Source organism: Thunnus albacares, chromosome 21 (genome assembly GCF_914725855.1).
Source record: "Thunnus albacares chromosome 21, fThuAlb1.1, whole genome shotgun sequence".
Classification (NCBI taxonomy): domain Eukaryota; kingdom Metazoa; phylum Chordata; class Actinopteri; order Scombriformes; family Scombridae; genus Thunnus; species Thunnus albacares.
In genome coordinates this window covers 12,123,181-12,142,137 of record NC_058126.1, presented here as the reverse complement: position 1 = coordinate 12,142,137, position 18,957 = coordinate 12,123,181, and the positions used below count along the sequence as shown (strand labels likewise).

At 39.4% G+C, this 18,957-nt stretch overlaps 1 protein-coding gene and 1 long non-coding RNA gene across 4 annotated transcripts in view; one reads left to right on the top strand and one right to left on the bottom strand.

Annotated features, from left to right (window-relative positions):
- Positions 1-18,957, bottom strand: part of LOC122972166 — a 309,118-nt gene that overhangs the window by 89,337 nt on the left and 200,824 nt on the right. The window lies entirely within an intron of this gene.
- Positions 7,568-18,957, top strand: part of plod2 (procollagen-lysine, 2-oxoglutarate 5-dioxygenase 2) — a 34,269-nt gene continuing 22,879 nt past the window's right edge. For both annotated transcript variants that reach the window (XM_044338949.1, XM_044338948.1), the window contains exon 1: positions 7,568-8,069. In XM_044338949.1, the coding sequence (XP_044194884.1) occupies positions 7,967-8,069 (103 nt within the window). In that variant the 5' untranslated portion in view covers positions 7,568-7,966. The remainder of the gene's footprint in view (positions 8,070-18,957) is intronic.

The window sequence follows — 18,957 nt, the reverse complement described above, 5'->3', positions numbered from 1 at the left end:
CAGGTCAAAATTTCAATTTGTCCAGTATTTTATGACTAAACTAATTAGTTGTGTAAGATTTGTGATGGAGAGCTGGTTAACCCAAAGTGAAGAACTTGTCAGGAAACCAGGATGTCTTACGCAGGAACATTTACTGAAGCTCGATCAAGAACAGAGTTACAATACAAGTGAAAACACTGTGCAATGCCACTGAATTCTGTGGTCAACTTCCACAGACAAGAGTATTTTAAACCCTTCACCAAATCTTTTCCCTTACTACCTCCAAATAAGGTTATTCTTCACACATCTGTGCCTCTATTGGTTACTGAACTATAAACAAGAAACTATGTTGTTAAAAGTTAACTGAAGTCACATAGTCAGTACACAGGTCACTTGCTATTAATTCTAAGAGGACACCAGTCTGACCATCTGCACAAAGCACAGCATATCTCCACCTGACCTTGGTTACTATAGGATACAGCCAGCCTTATCAAGACAGCTGCTTACCCCAGCCAACCTCAGAAAGACAGAGAGATGAACCACTCTTGAAATAGACAGGTCATGACCTACTGCTCCCAGGATAGAAAATGACCAGAGAATGACCCAGTGAACACAAACATTTCCCCCACAGCCTCAGCTGTGCCTACTTTATGTTTAGTGCTAATTAGAAACGGTTAGCATGCTAACATGATAAACTGAGATGATGAACATGGTAAACATTATACTTGTCAGTAATCAGTATGCTAGCATTGTCACTGTGAGCATGTTAGCATGCTGACATTAGCATTTAACTAAGTACAGCCTCACTGAGCCGCTTGCATGGCTGTGGACTAAACCAACAGTTTCTCATTTTGTGATAAATGTAAGTTTTGCCCTCAAGATAACAATATCCTCATGAGAATAGAGGAGTTGCTCTCTGTGACACCAAATGCATAAAAAAAAAGGAGTTTAAATTTAGATACAAAAAATGTAATGTGTCAGCATTGTGCCACATTGCCAGAGGTATGTGCTCTTGAGTAGTTTCAGAAAGTGTTTAGAAATGTTTAATCTGAAACTGGGTTCAGGTCTACAAGCATCAAAATAAACTTAAAATAATGATAGAAAATGATGCCTGCTTTTCATACAAATAACTGCAGAAGTTCATGAGAAAATAGCAAAAATAATAAGAAATGGTCAATCTTTCAATGTTACAAATTAAAAACAGGCCAAGAAAGCAAATTTTTGGTTTTGTGCTGCCTTACTATTCACTATCTGTAACATGTAAAACGACCTTATAGCTACATTTCCCCTTGTTTCCTCTGTATCTTGACCATCATTTATCTGGTTTCTGTAGTCTGACATTTTAATCAAGTTCACCGTGAACTCGTCCAACTAAGAGTCAGTACAGAAACAGCTGTGGTCAGCAAAGATTAATGTTTGACTCTTCAGTGTTTTCTCCAAATTTTTTTTGAATAGACTGTGGAGACTTCCTTAAAAAAATCACCCTCTCTTGGCATACTCTGTAAGAGAACATTTGTACAACATCCCAGTCTGCTTATAATTAAAAACAAAAGAAAATTTAAAACAAAGTCCCTGAACTGTGTAACAATTTTGTGTTACACACCTTTAAAAATGAAAAAAAGTTGAAAAAGTTGTAAAAAGTTGGTTACACAAGTGAGTTTGAAGTCTAGGGGTGAGATGACACATACAAACAACAACTTTAACATGTCTTGCCCTGTGACTGAAGCAGACATATCAGTTTGGGTGATTAGCCAGCCATGAATTGTAGTGTGTTTACACCACTGACACTTCACTTTCGAGAGCTGTGGGCTTAGCCTCTTATGTTTCACTGATCGGCTCGGTTAAGTATTGCACACATTTTGGATATTGTTGAAAGACCTTTAAATGACCTTAAAAATGACATTTTAAGAACTGATTGGGAGTGTTTCCCGTAAGTATCCTGTTTGGGTTACGATAACAAATCAGTGAAACCAAAGTCTGGAAAGTATGTTTAAACTCTCTCTTCTCACCAAAAATGGAACATAAAATAGACTCCTCCGATTAGTTTTGGACCCTGATGTGCACTGAGAATAAAATGAAGTGCCGTTTGTTCACCGCTGGGGTGGCTCCCTGCAGATAGCATACAGTAACTGGAATTTGTGGTATCTGTGTTTTAAATCCACGGTGATAAACAAATGGCTGAAGTAACATCTGTTCAAACGAAGCCTAGGAAAACATCACATAAACACAAGACAAAGGGAAAGACAGCAGATGTAAAATATAAAATGGGGGATGGTTATTTACTCTCACTCTGGCAATCCTGAGAATGAAACAGAATATTTTAAGAAAACAACGCTATCTCCTAAAAGTGATGTTAATCCACAACTGATTTGCATTAGCAAATACATTTTGTAGGAAATGCAATGCTGCCTGGATTATGTTTTTATCAAGATAATTAAGACATTATATAGAAAATATCCGCAAACTGTTCACTTTTTCCCTACCTTCTTCTGGCAACTGAAGCATATATTTTTTAATGGTTTTATGGTCGGGTTTAGGAAACTCCAGGCACTTGGTTGACTTTTTGCAATATTTAACCAAGATTGGAAAAATATCCAACCTTTTCCAAGTGTTTCAGAAGTGTATTCCTAACAACATGTGGAACACAGGACCTGGATCGCAGTTTACCGTGTTGAAGTTCCGAGCTTGGTACATCTAACCACCCACCTAGTCCGCCTCCCTATGGGCAATATGATGATGTCACCCTTCCTGTATTGGAAAAATCAACACAGAATGGAATCCAGGCAATGATTTAGTTTCCTCCAAACTCTTTTTGGCAAAGCAAATAAGTGGTATATAAACTTATCTTTAAGGAGACAGGGAGGCACTGGAAGGACAGGAGTAATACAGAGCTGAATCCTCTTCTCCTCAACCTACTTCTGGTACGTTTTTGCAGCTTTGTGGTTTTAACAAGGCCGCCTAATGATGACATTCAAATGAAAGGCCAGCAAAAAAGATCATCATGTATAATTTTCAAGGAGCACTGCCCAAAAACCCCAATCTATCTCCAGTCTAGAAATTCTAATTTATAGCGCAGGTTCGGAAATTGCAAACATCTTCAGTTTTGCATTCATCATAAAATATTTTGCTGCTCTCAAGTCTTAACAGTAAACTCAGACTTGTTGTCTGAAGCAATAGATGAAAGACGGCCCAAGTGAATTAATTAATGTCTATCCTCTTTCTCCTTTTGTGGCCAGACTCTGGGGTGACATTAAAAGTGGACTTGCTCCATATATTGAGATGCATTTTCCACCTTCACACAACTACAAAGGAAATGTAATCTCCCAAACAACAACTATTTTCAGATATTTACAAATTGGAGATGACATACGAACATATTTAATGGGATTTGAAATTGAAAGACAATCGACAATAGACAGTTGTCTTAAAACCACACCAATTCGAGATAATTTCATCACTTACCTATATGACACCCTACAATCAATAACCTCTCCATCTTCTGAAAGTATTAAGGCCAGCTGGGAAAAAAAAAAATTGGTATGCAAATACCAGATAACATATGGGAAGAAAGTCTCCATCACCTACACAAAATGCTCAAATAACAGACAGCCAGACACTGTCTTATACAATGTAAAATATTACATAGACTTCTTTGCTCCAAGGCAAAAATACACAGCATATATCCAAACATATCACCATGTGTGATAAATGTAATTCGTCAGAGGCAACTCTTTCTCATAGTGTTGTATTATGCCCCAAAGTTACATCTTTTTGGACTGATATCTTCAACAACATCCCAGAAATTATCAATACTTCCTTAGATCCAGAACCTTTATTGGTTATTCTTGGTATATCTGAAGCAGATGACAAACCACAGTCCAACAATTCCTTTCTTACTGCCTCATCACAGCAAAAAAAAAACAACTACGTATATCATGGAAAGAAACAATGGTTTCTACCTCCAAAATATGGTTACATGATCTAACCAGTACACTACATTTGGAAAGGATAAAATATGTCTTAAAGGGCAGACGCCTACAATTGAATACGATTTGGCAACCTCTAAGCTGTAACCTATACTTATACACTGTTTCATATTTTATTTAATGAGAAAACAAGTAAGAGAAGGGCAGAGGACAGGGAAACAAGAGAGGTTTGGGAAGATAAGGAAGACTACAGGGAAAGATAAAGGTAGGGAATTAATGTTCCTAGACTGCCTTATTTGAATTATGTTCTTACTCTTAGATTTATTTTAAAATGTCTCCTCTCTCTTTTTAATTTGTTTTTTATGTCATTCCAAATCTCAAAATACAAGCTTATATCTTTTTTATCATCTGTTTTATATCTGTGAAAACACGTAAATATAATTTTATAATTCTTTCATTTAAATGGAAATGAGCTTTGACACAACAATATACTGCTGGCTCAATAAAAAATATTTGAGAATAACAGTGTATTTGCTGTGCTTGTTAAAGTTATTTGGTCTTAAATGCAGTTTTGATGAAACCCCTTAACTTGCCCCCCTCCCAGCAGCCCCTAGACCACATCCTGAGCCAATGGATACCCTGTGGCCTCATAAGTGGGACCAACGTAGACAGAACTGGGCCAGGGATGACGTGGAGATGATTTCTCAGGGAAGACGCTCTGAGTGAGGGAATGGAGTGCTGCCCTCTCCATTGATCTGGACTAGTAATTAAACTTTCTGTGGAGTGATCAAAGCATTTGAAATAAAAATAAAAACCATTCTCTTACAATCATGGTGCAATTGTGGGTTCTCAAGCAAGGTTTAGGGGACTAAGTGTCTAGGATATGTGACTCAGCAGTGCAATTAGAAAACCATTAGGTTGTACCACCAACAGAGGGTTACATCAAAAATAGAGAAGAAAGTAGAAAGAAATCCAAGGTGTGTCCTAACCACTGACAGTTGCGTGACTTTGGCTTAGACATTGCCTAAAGCAAGTCATCAGTGAAGAGATAGAGAAACAATTGCAGCTTTACTTTCCCTTGTGTCCCTTTTCTTATTGAGCTTTCTTATTCCTCAAAGGGATTTTTAGCTTTAAGTTCAATACTGGGCATCTTCTTAACATCATCCCCAGTGAATCATCTGTTTCTTCTTCCAGCTTAATTAAATTTAAACAGTGCCTATAAACTCTTTGTCTCCACTGCAGTTAAAAAAATAGGGGATGATCTGCTGTCGTAAGGAAGCTGTAACACTGTTTAGTCTTTTACTAATGCAAGGACAGTAGAGGCTGGAGGCTTGTGTGTTTTATTTGGCATTGAAATAAGCCAAAACTAAAAAGCAGGCTCAAGAACACGCCACCTGTGCTGCAGTAAGGTTCATAACAGTCTGTGCTCTATTTTCAGGTTGATAAAGAGCTGTATTTAGCTGTGCGTCCATGTGTACTGCAGTCCAAAGTCTTTAAGTATCCTCTGATACTCAAGCACATATAGAGTGGGGATAATTGCGTGCAGGTGTGCCTTGTTGTTCTGGTGAGCTCCTGGATTTCCACTCCATCCTCACCCTACTTACCACAGCAGTCTCCTAGCTTCTGTATTCCGTATCTGCCAATTTTTGTGTAATTAAATGTAATTTTCTCACCCACACCACGTGTGTACCAAGTTTAAACTTGCCATGAGCACTACTGCCACCACCGTGTTCACATAAAACTTGTCACACTTCTGCAAGTAGTGCCTTAGGAAGGTAAAAGACATGTGGATGGCCTCATGAAAGCTCTACAGTATCTCACAACTTCAAGTATAGACTCTTTTGGGATATTAAATCATTCATATAACTTCTGGAAATTTTGCCAAGGGGTAATGAAATCCAGAGGACGTTTCACTGGCTTTTCCAAATGTTTGGTGGGTGTTCAGACTTGAGCCAGTGATTTGAAGCAAGAAAGCGTATTCCCTATCACATGCTGCCAAGATACAGCATGAAGTTCTATACCACAAGCCCTTATATTTTCCAGCTGCAGAGAGTTCCCTCACTAAACCATAGGGTAAAGATCCCTCTTAAATATTTGTCACTGAGCCATTTAATTGCATATTTTTAAGACTAATTTTGATTGCAACTAACAGGACTGATACCTCTGCTAATCTGCTAAGCCATGTTTATTTTAACTAGGTTCATGTTTTTCCTATTCACACAGTAGGTAGGATTATGTTTTTAATGTGTTTCTATCGGAGAAACAGCAGACGGCAAGATTCAAAGCGGTAATTTTGTCATGACTCACTAATTTCCATGAATATGTCTGCCCAGTGCTCACTATAGTGTCAGCTTCATGCCGAATTACGGTAAAAGGGATAGCTAAAGTCCAAGTCAAGTACTCTATGTATGTTGGGTTTTCTGGCAAGGCTCTACATTTTCTAGGTTTATCAGGGCCCTACTGGAAAGAAGTAATTTAACTCATAAAAAAAAAAGTTTGGCTCCTACACTCTCTGTATTCAGAGACGGAGCCTAGTGATGTCAGTAAGTAAAACAATCTGCACACTGGCAGTCATCGCAACTGCCATACAAACTGTTTGCCAGACAGGAATGGTTGGTGCCGGGGGGGGGGCAAGTCTACTACTCCTAATAAGGAATAAGAGACACAAGTGAGACAGAGCATTGGCTTCAAGGTCAGCTGAGTCACCGGGAGACACAGACACAATCCGATGGTGGATTAAAACAGGATATAATGGCTGACTTTCTGCTTTCCTCTTCAGTTTTCCCTTGTGCGTGCACACTGTTGCTGGGAAGTATGAGCAGCTCGAACATCTGCAGCATCAGTTGACTTTCATATACTGTCATTGCCTATATGAGGTCAGAGGGGTTAGCCTATGTGCTGTATAGAATAATGACGGACAGTAGAGCTGAAGTGGTTGGTTGATAGAGAAAAAAATAATCAGGAACAGTTTTGATCATTGATTTATTGATCATTTAAGTTTATTTAAAGCAACAACACATAAAATTCTCTGGTTCCAGCTTCTCATGTGAGTTGTTTTTACTGGTAGTTTTTTTTACTGGTAGTCTTTTATAATGCTAAACTTTCACAGGGAAATGTTACACTGCTACATGTGTCTGAAATATATGGTTATTTTGTAGATTCAATTTTTTAAACACAAAATATGATCATCTTAAAAAAAAAACATGATGCATTTTTTTTTTAGACCTGACGGAGTATTTTTGATCCTTGAGCCTCACTGTAACTGAGTATTTTACATTGTAGATTTCTACTTCAACTTAAGTAAAGGATCTGAATATTTCTTTCACTGTTAGGGGCATTTTCAATGCTGTTAAAAACAGGGACAAGTTGCTTGTGTTGGATAGTCAATGTAGTTTGAAAAAAGAGAGAATGATGAATAAAAAAAATCTCTATAATTTCAGTATTGAATAAAGGCTCATATTGTATGAGTTTGCAGTGTTATTCCATGGTTTGCGCTAATGAGCCTGAATGAAAAGTCTCTTATGAGCAGGGTGTAGAAGGGGAGCAGTGTTGCTCAGACAGGCGCTGGGTGCGCAGGGGGAGGGGACCGGGGAGGGATATTTAACAGCCGGGGGGGGGGCAAGGGAGGTGGAGGGGGGGTACATTCAAATACTGCTGTGCTCAGTCACATTTTCGCGCAGGACGAACCTGTGTCAGGGGTGAATACCGTTATCTTTCCTCCTCTTCCACCGCCTCTGTTTATGATCTGCTTCTTCACCGGGAACCCAAGAAGCTGCAGTTACAATTAAGGAACCACGCCTGTTGCGCTCTAATTTCCCTGAATTGCAGTACTTATATACCCTGGAGCAACAAGCGCTGTCTCAACAACTGCTCGTCCAGAAAACTTGATGTTCATTGGATGATTTTTTTTTTTTTTTTTATTTCTTTATGAAAGTTTATTATCGCGAGAGCGCAGAGTAAAAGACCCTCCAGGGCTGATTCTGACCACTGCTGTCGGACTGTGAGGTTACAGTCCAGCCAGTCCCCCCGCACTCTGTCCGGGAACACGCACTACAACAGCAATGGAGTACCTCAAGTTTTGTTTTGTGTTTTCATGCTGGGTGAAGTTTGCATATTCTGTCTACGCTACTGACACACCTCAAGCCCCCGCGCCTATTCCTAAAGGTAAGTAACGATAAAAACTACCCCCACCCCCCCTCCCCCTATTGTTCTCCGTGAGTCGCCCCGAACTCAAAAAGAGCCCCATGTACTTTCTTTTACCGCATATTTGATTGTTTTTCTTTTATTGATTAAACTATTTAGTCTCATATTTTCTGTATTTTAAGAACTGTCACGCTAGTTGTGCAGCTGGTCTGGTATGTATGATGTAAGATGTAATTTACCGGCTGCATGATGTTATCAGGAGGTGCAGGTTGCATGCCTGTGGCTGCGTGTATGCCAATCCGAATAGCCAATGTGTATTGCAGCATACAGTAGCCTATGTTGAAGCGTAAAATTACTTAATTGTGCTCGACACAAAAGAACCGTCTGCGGTTTCTCACAACCCTGTGTTTGTCTCATGTTGTTTGGCTGCGCGCTGTTCGGGTTGTCTATTTACAGATGTCATGCTGTAAAGTGTCAGCGCAAGAAATAACTAACCAATTGGAGACGAGTGTTTGATGGTTTCACTTGTTTACCCTTTTTTGGGACTCGGCATTACTTGAATTGAATCCATATCTGTATCAAATTATCTCAAAAAAAGAACGCACAAAACAATCATGGCTATTTTCCATGTTTTGCCATACATCTGAATGCACAAGAAAACCATTAGTATTTGAATTGAATAGCAAACAAGCAATTATGTAAAACAGAGAAGCAGTTGTAAAACTGTTATAATTGAAGGCTCAGAGCCAAATACAACCTGCTCCTACAGTTGAGTGTTCAACTATTGGAGCAAGCTATACTATGCATGTACTGTATGGGCATAAGTACCCTCATCTTTATTGACTTGTTTGAAAATCCTTTCCCTGTTGACACGTTGCTGTTGCTAAATTGCTCTTAATTGCCCTAAAATCATTTCAGTAAAACACAGCTCTTGTCACAGTCAAAGGGCACCCTGTAAAAACCTGCAGACAACAACATAAGTGGATACATATGGTTTTGAGTGTGCCTGTGTTGGTGTCTTAAATACTGTGGGCTCATGTTTAAGTTAAGTCTGGAAATCTGGTACTTGTCTAATGATGCATTTTAAAGGGGGGGAGGTAGTATGCTATCAGTGCACAACAGCTGCCCTCAGTCTCCACAGGCTCATTTTGTCCTTTAGATTGGACTAAATGGGTGTCTTCCGCACAGTAGCCATATTAAAATTTACAAGAGTGAAAATGTCTGCTTGAAAGCCCCTATTAGTAAACCTTGGAAGGATCATATAAGGAAAAAGCGCTGTGGTGGACAATTGTGGCAAACTTAATGCAATAAACATTTCATTTAATGGCCTTAACATGTGATTATATTAAAGTATTTTAATTGGGTTGTGTTTAATTTTATTTATTCTACCCAGGTTCCATATTTACAGAGACAGTTTTAAGTATATTATACGCTCCTTGCACTGTGCCACCTTGCTACGATGGTTGACTGAAAGGCAGAAACACTTCCTTTTTGTTCAGTGGAGGCATTTCAAGATAAATAGATTTGATTTCTGTAAATAGATTTGCATTGCCAAAGGAACATCATGCACAGATGTTTCGGAAAACACCTTACTAGGATATTTTGATTCACTAGCCAAAACCAAATAGTCTCAAAGAATTTTATGATCACCGTGAATCAAATAGTATTGTCTAGGGTTATAAACTCCACCATTTATCTGTCACTTTGGAGACTGTAAGTGTCATAACTTCAGAACCACTAGTGCACCACACCTATTATACAATGTGTTAACTATGTGGAATATGAACTTCATGAGTCATTTTTTCCCCCTGAGTTTGCAGTCAAACAGTTTTCACTTTCTCAGAATACACAGTAAAAAGTAACGCAAACAAGTGATGACTTGGTATGATTCCTTTAGGGCATGACAATCAGGCCAAAGGCTCACATATCCTTTAACAAGGTTGAATGACATGTCGTCCATCAGGTCAAAAAGAGCAAGTGGTACATACTTTTTTGAACTGTTTTTTCTTTTAGGTGGGACAACAGGCTGGTCGTCATAGTGACAGTATTACAAAGCAGAAATAGCGGTTAGTAAGGAAAAATATTGCATTTACAGATAGCATACACGTATCCATATTTCTCGGCTTTTGTTCAGATTCAAGAAATTCTACTGTCTGTCACATAGTAACAGTGGTTCAATCAAAGACAAAGGTAGACAAACGTAATAATACATTGCTAACATCAATACAGTTAAAAAGACAATTTAGGTGTGAAGATATCTGTATGTGCCTTGTGTGATTTATTTAGGGTGGAAATGGCTTTGGGGATGAAGGCCATTTTAAAGGTGTTCCTCTTCGCAAGTGGAACCCTATAGCGACGGCCTGATGGCAGTAGCTTGAAGAAGTGGTGGACGGGGTGAGAGGAGTCCTGTGTAATGAGGGTGGCTTTCCTTGTTATTGACCAAGTGTAAAGCTCAGATAATGGTGTTTAGGTTGATCCAATTATTTTACTGGGCTGACTGGTGATGTGGGAGAGTGATTTTGAGTTTAGTGCTAAGGTTATTGTACCAAGGTGGTAAGTATTGATTCAATGAATGATTGTAAACCATGGCTAGAATGTCTTTGTTGTTGAATGCCAGCTGTGCGAGTACAGATGTAGGGAGAATGTTTCTGTTAGCTCTCCTCTAACTCCTCTCTGAGAGCACAAAGCTTGTAGAACTGAGGCAATTGATGTGATTCAGCTGTGAGCAGGAACAGGGAAAGAAATAGGAATGTAGAGAGAACTTGGAGCTCTGCACATTTCACACCAATGTGCACCTGGCCGATCGCTGTAGACAGCAGATGTGGCTGTTGGTTTGTCAGTTTTGGAAAGTTACAAAATTTGGGCAGCACAGACCCCAGCTGTTTGGCTGTCTGAAAGAAGCCTCTCACTTATTTTTAACTGACTGTGTGAACATCAGCTCTGACAGAGTATCTATTGGATTTAATGTGGAGTTCTTGTGGTGTGCCTAAGCCATGGCACATAAACCTTCACTCAAATAATGTAGCTTAAAGAATTTGATTAGATCACTTGACTTGCTTTTACGGCCATTTTACAGTATTGGTATCCCAATAAGTGAAACATACAAGTGTCAGCAGACCACCCCTGCTATTAATTTCCATCAGGTAATAAAAATAAGAATGTTTCTCCAGTTTTTTTATTGTATTCTGCCCAGCTGCTTGGTAAACTATTCAGTTTGAACAAGAAAATGCTAGTATCTGAAAACTGTAGAAGCTAAAGAGATCTAAAGGAGATCTCAAATGGGGTAAACTGCTGTCTTATTCCAAATATATTTTACAGAAATATGCAGACATTATTTACTTGAGAACCACTTGTATTCCTGACAGTTACCGGGAAATATGCTGTAATGAATGCCTGAGGCCGGGACAAACAACATTACTCAGTATGATCTAGTTCGCCTCACTGTTCCATGGAATAGGCGTCTTTAGAATAAGACATTTCTCAGACATCACTGACGTGTCAGCAGGCAGCATTTTATTGAGAAGAAAAGGAAACTCCACCTAAGGTTGTCCATGCCTTATATACTGTATAATGGTGCTCTTGATTGCCTGTAATTCCAGTCTAACAAACTAACAAACCCTGTTGGCAGGCCAAACCTCTAATCACGTCTTAGAACATTGTCACTATATTACCACAAGGTTGGTTCTGTGCCTCCTTTTCAGCCAAATTTGTGTTGTGTTGTCTGTGTTTTTTTTTCTTTTTTGTCAGCTATGTCTGAGGTATTTTCTTCTAACGATTAAACAGATAAAAACAGTCTTATATCAATATGACTGTTCCCATGACATAAAGTCTCCTTTTTAAGCAGTACTGAAAACAGAACTTTGGCGAAGTCATCAGAGCTGTGTTTCTGGTACAAATATTCCATTATTTCTCCTAGAAAGTGATTTAAATGATGACTGTATCAATGAGGGAATTGAGCAGCTGTTGATCTTTGGCAGGAGCTATGTTGGCTAAATCTTGTATTGATACAGCTGGTGGGGTTTATGTTGTTCAAATTGCCAAGTGTTTTTTTTCAAACATTCTGAATTGTAGGCATTCGTAGTTGTTGACACATTAAACATACTAAGTGTAGAATATTTATCTCAACATACCAATAAATTATTTCTTAACAAGATAATAAGGGCTGCCAGAAAATGAGACTATAAAAAAATCTGTTTATTCAAGGTCTTGGACAAACTTGGATCTTTTATCTAGAAAAGATTTACTCTTGGTTGCATCACAACTATATCAACAACGAAGAGAGGTGATTTCTTAAAGACCACCTCCAAGGAGTGAAATAAGCAGTCAACGTCATGGCTGAGCATTTCCGCTTTGAACCTGCAGTATACTCAGGACAGTCTCAAAAACATGGATTCAGTCAGGCAGGATTTCCTACGTCACAAATCCAAGGAACCAATCATTTATATTTAAAGATAATTATATACAGAGTCCACCTCCTTGGGTTTTCCCTGACAGCTGGTTCTGATCTGCACGGAAGAGTAACAACACGTCAAGTTGAAAAGCCGAGTCTAGCACATTGCTGTTTAGCCAAGTTTCCATCAGGAGAAAAACACAACAGTCCCAATGAATGCTGAGTCTCAGTTGGATCAGATCTATTTTGTTATTCAGTGAGCGAAGGCTGACCAGAAAGAGAGACGGAATGGCTGGCCTGGTCACGTTAATTTTTAGCTTGGCTAACAGACTGGCCCGCTAACCCCTCTTCTGCTTCTGTGCACACTGCTTCCCTTTGCCTCTGAGCCATTGTAGTCTGCTACGCCAGTCGGCTGTCGCAGGGCATTGTGTCCTCAGGAGCTGCAGTCTGAGCTGAGTGCCACTCTGAGCTTCGGTGGAAGTGAGGTGGGTAAGCTGTTGATAATGTACAGAAGTTCAGTTGGGCTGTACCCTTCTTGGCCTAGTTGCACTGGTTGTGTTATCTGCACACTTACCCATGTTAAGAGAAAAGTCCCTAACACTCTTTACACCATAACTGGGAACCGGAGAAGCCGCTGCACTACTGTGCTATCATGAATATATTTGCATATTCATAGATTCTGGAATTTTTAATGAGGGAGGAGTAGATGTCATTTTAAGGATTTAAAAGTGGTAATTATAGTTTTTTGCAGAAAAAACATATCAGACACACATTATTGTTCCAAGCAGAGTATCTATATGTCTTATTACATGTCTGGAGAGGATCTTTAATTAGTTGATTCGCTGACAAAATGGTTATTGCGGTGCATAATTTCAAAGTCGAGCCATTTTTAGCATTTTGAGCCTGCAATTTGAGTTTATAATCAGTAATAATTGTAGCCTGTTAAAATAAATTAGCTAACTTAGAGGAGCATGTAGATGCCAAAGTATGCACTTTGGGAGCAGCTCACTACTTATCTTTAAAGAGCATTTTGAATTCACTTTCCAAGTAGAGAAGCAAGACCCTTTTCAAGGTAACAACAAATGGTCAGAATGTCATCCTTCCACTGACAATATTTTAAACACAAAAATAAACTAACTAATTGACTAAAGCAAACTGTTTACACTTAGAATGTTAACATCTACAGTAAGTGCACTGTTGAGACTGGTGTTCTTGTCTACAACAAGAGATTCAAAACTCTGTGGCTCACAGAAGAAATGACTGAATTAACTGTAATTATTGCTGCTCACAAGAGCAGTGCATGACGTACCCCAGATGGGAGTAATTGCTATTTGTTCTACATTATAGTTGTTCCTGCATGGTGAGATGATTAAACTGTTCTTGCTTGAAAATGACGTGTGAGGAGACTCCAAAATTGTTTCCTGGCCCAATGCTAGTGACATCATGCCACATCCTAAGGCTGAAGTGCCTGTGGTTTGACCTGTATTTGAATAGCCTTTTTTTCTGCGGATGCACCACACGACTCGTGTATTATGGAACTAGTGTGTTTTACCAATTATGGGGACTTTGAAACGTCACTTGAAAATAAACTCTTTCTTTGTTGTGGGCAGCTGAAATAACGTTCCAACTAACCAGTCTGTGAACAATCAGTTTTCTAGTCTCCTGTGTATCCATCCCTCAAATTTGGTTACTAAGTTTAATTACAAACACATGGAGTGCTCATCTAGGTAGCAACAATGGGATTTGTTAGGGGAAAAGGAATGTCTGCAAGCCTAGGGGCTCCTGGCTATTTAGATATCAAAACTGGTACTTCTGTGCCAAAATGGCTTGTGGTTACATTAAAATTCTAATGCATCCTAAAGCTGGAAAAGTTAAAAGTAGGTTGGCTAGCATGTATAGCTGATGGCTGAGAAATGAATGGAAGGTAGGGCTACATACAGTAAGTATATGCTAGGACAGTGATGCACTTAAATGATTAAATCCACGTTTGCACTGGTGGTCAGATCAACACCCCTCATGTTCCAGCCTGTGATTAAATATGAGCAACGTTTGAATATTGACTTTTTTTAAAGAAGGTAAACAATAAATCCAAGTAATGAAAATCTTTTTCTTTTTTTAAAGTTTCATAAAGTTGTGTCAGGGTTACAGTAACCTTTAAAGCAGAAGAGAAAATGACCCCTGCACGCTCATGTTTTGCTAAATGGAGTTGAATAGCATTGAGGAATGTTATGCAGGTCCCCGCGGACTGAGATAAGCTCTGTTCCTACACTGACTTAGCCTGTTCAGTGTCCAAAATGAGGAGTGCGGGTGTGTCTGTGCTTATCCAAAATGCTCATTCTCTGTGCAGGCCACTGACTTATTTGCTTTTTAATTTTTTTCACCTTCAAATATTGTGTGAAACTCATTTACTTGAAACTTGGGTGAAAAGTCTGTCTCAACTTGTATCAGTACAGTAATTTTGGTGGCCAAACTATGTTGACTTCAACATGTCTTGTTTAGACTTGGCAAAAAACATGCTTTAGCCGTTACTGCATTGTTTTATAAAATCTGGCATCGAATGTTTTCCATTCAGAAAGAGCTGTTGCCCAGATGAAAAGGGTGTATGAGTAACACAAGGACTTTCAGCTGTACAACCTGGCAGAGTGCATCACTATTGAAGTTTTGACACAGCTCAAGAGCCAATACTCATCCATGACAAGCAAATGACGGAGAATCTGTTAAACTCAGCATGTTTAAAGGGCTGGTATATTATTTTTTGAGTTTTTGAGGTTTTTATATCATTCTGTAGCTTCCGAGTAGTGTTCCAAATCCGAAAATTCAAATTGTGGTCAAAGTATGTAGGTTTTAGTGTCAAAATGACATTTTCCCAAGCCCTTCTAAAAACCTCTCCCCATGTGACCTGACATAGGTTTCTGCATGATGATGTAGCTACATATAAAGCAATATAAACCCTGCTTGCCTGCCTAGCCAGTAGCCACAGAGACGGACTAAGCAATCACTGCTGCTGTTGCGCCGCTAAACGTGCTAATCGACGCACACAGACAGAGCACTCACTGTTGCTGCTGCTCAAAGTTTCAAACATAAACTCCTCCCACCAGTAAATAGCTCCGGATCAGAGCAGAATCTGGTGTGACTCGTGGGTGTTATTTGTCCTGAAGCTCCGGCTCTGCTCCCGGATCTCTCCTCCAGAGCTCCCGGCACCCAGTGGCTGTCTGTCCTGAAGCTCCGTCTTGTGCATTTATAAACATCTCACACACTCTCAGCACTGCGACATTGTTCTTGGTATATCTGGACAGTTTTTCATGCTCCAAGGTACAGCGAGCAAGTACGCTCGGAAATCACTTTCAGTGAACTGTCTGTGGTGGTGGGGAGGCATCAGCACTCTGGCTCTAACCCACGTCACTACTTTCTGCTAATGGCGGAGTGGGCGTTTCCATTTCCATTTAAACAATATCTCGTACCCTGATTTTGGTGTCTCCTTTCATTATTTCAGACGCAGAAGGAACACAGACTGCCTTGAGTTAAAGTCAAATCCACATTTTTTTTGGTGAATGTTGACTTTTCAGGAGGGCACTTCTCCTAAAGCAAATCTCCAGGATCAGAAATGGCACACTGGGTTACAGTCAAAGAGGCTTAATTTAGCATCACTGTGCTATCTTTACATGAATGTCTGAATCAGGTCTGAAGTGGTTGTAAGAATCCCTTTTTCTTTCACCTTTTTATTTGTGTCTGGCTTCACATGAAGATGTAAAAGAAGTACAGGCTAACTTAACTACTTTCACTTTCCTCTGACACATTTCTTATACCCCTGGTGAGCTTTTAGTTGAATACTGTTTATTTTCTTGGATGACCAGTATAATGAGAACAGGGGTTTGTGTCTACTGGCCAGGGCTGTCTCGTTAAAGAGGAAAGAACCTGTTATCCTCATGTTCAAGGCCAGGGCACATTCCCATGATACCTCTTTCCGTTCTGCAAGAAATGCTTACTTAAGCTTAGCCCCAGCCAGTGAGTCAGAACTTTTGCTCATCGAAGTGTGAAAGTTTACCTAGACGGCTGTTCCCCATGTGGCACAGAGAAAAAGTGAGAGGGAAAGACCGCTTGGCGTCCAGTGCCTTTCTTGGAGAAGAGTTACAGCAGTGCTGTATGAGCTACATTCCTCTCTCTCTGTGGGCTATTCATACAGCACTGACAGGAGAACATGCTGTGTTTACTCTAACTAGACACTCATACTCCAAAATTGTGACTAAAAATCTCTAATTTTGAGTGTTTCCATCTGTCTCTCAGCTATGCTTCATTATTAGTGTAATTATGGTGTTTACATAAAACAAAAAACATCAAACAACTGGCTTACTGGCCTTGGAATTGATCATCTGGTAGATTTGTGGTCCTGTTGTTCCTTAGAAAATTAAGTTTTTTCACTCAGTTGAAAACATCAGCAAAAAAGTTTAAATGGTATGAGCCTGTTCTGGTAATACTTTGAATATCAGATCAGATCATTCTGTGTAACACAGAATTGGAAGTCATCTGCGTACCTCATGAAATGTTATCTGCACATGAGGTTAATTAACTGTAGACAATCCATCATGTAATCAAGTTTCAGACTAAATCTACAAGAGTAATAATCTCTCAACACATTGTTTTTAGATGTGCAAAAGCACAAGCAAATAGCCGTGGGTTTCGATGGTGAAATTGGTCTACTTGGAGCAGGAAACACAAATTGTAGCTGTGCAAAGACATCAATTTATTGGAACACTTCAAGTATGCAAGGCGGATTAGTTTTAGCCCTTTAGTCCATAATTTGACATGCAATTTAAAATGTTTTGCCAAACTGATTACAAGGAAATTACCGGGTAAATGATGGAAAGCACAACAAAATCTGGACTTAAGGTTTAGGTTTAGGACTTAAAGTGCCTATTGACAAACCCCAGTTTAACATAACATATAAAACAGATATATGCCTTGGCTTGGTGTAGTGCTAGCCAACCATAATTCTTCCCCAGGAACTTTTCATTTTATTTAGAGACAATGTCAAGACATCCAGCCAATGTTTCCAGCCATAGTTCACACGAGGCCACTGTGAATTCCAGAGCAGTTTTTTCCACTGGGAATTGTTTGTGGAAAAGCAACGAGAAGGACTTGCCAAAGGGTTTGAATAACACTTGTAATGTAGGAAATAAAAGTGTCTGATCTCTTTTAAATCAAAGGTGGTTTGCACTCCTAGGCTGTACTTAACTGGGAGCTTGCTTGTTGGGATGCACTCATGTGGCCTGCATGTTTACGATGGGAGAAAAGTGTGTGGTTCTGTAAGGTCAGGGCAAAGTCACAGAGGGGTAATTGGTGTGAGCTGTCAATCCATTTCTTCCTGCTGGGAAATGTCTCCCTGACATTACAGGCCAGTCAGTTTTTCCTCAATACATATGCTGTAGCTTAATGTAAAGTACAGTAATCTTAATAGTTCAGTGCATAGGAAATTAAAATAGAAAAGTCATACAAACTGAACAACGCCGAGATCAAAGCATAAAGCTTAGCACTGGCTTTCATTAGCCAAATAAAAACAAAGCTACTGGTGATAAATTCTCATTTTATGGGCATAGAGGAATGAACTGAGTCACGTCATTATGTAATAGAGTGTTTTCAGAGACCCAAAGGAAATCCTGACTGAAAATTCTTGCTAGAATGCAATGTTCAACTAACTATTTTTTCCTCAGTGTCACTGATACAGTATCATTTTATAGTACTTCACAAACCTGGATGCATTACAGACCTGTTACACTATTTTGCATGAAAAGGCTATGATATGCACATGTGTGCTCATTAGCTAAATGACAAGAAACAGTATAAACCCTATGAATATTCAGGTTGAGTCACTTAAGTAGTTGTGTTTTGATTTGCAAGTCAAATTTAGTTAGAAAAAGCTTTTTTCCTATAACTTGGACCAAGATTGCCTTCACAGAGCAAAAAAGAAGTCTAGTTTGATTTATGGAGCATCTTTCCCCCCAGAGGAAGTGTTCTTAAGGCATGCACATGTTGCCTTCTGAATACCTGATTGCCTTGACCCAACCTGGGATTTAACTGTGCCACTGTGATAGTCTGGTATGGGGAAATGGGAAGCATGTAAACCTCTACTGTAACTATTAAAATCACTTGTTTTACAGAGCAGCATGGAAAATGTGTTTCCCAGATGTGGGAGACAACATTCCCTCCCTGCACTATTCTATCTTCAAGCCAAGAACAAGAACAGGGACACACCTGTGGCTCGAAATAGGCGCCTCTTTCCCTCTGTGCTGAGCTTTAAATTTAAAAGTCATGTCCCCCCAATTCTTTGCTATGTGTCATCCGATGCTCTTAGGTTCAAGGCAGACAGGGAACTATTTCCAACCTGTAACAGAACCTCTGTGTCAGAGAAGTACTGGAATAGCTATTAAAATGATGACAGGGCCACAGGCTAGACTGGGATGAGAGAATGGCTAAGTCGCATTGACGGGAAATGGATGGAAAAGAGCTGCAAGGAGGCTTCTT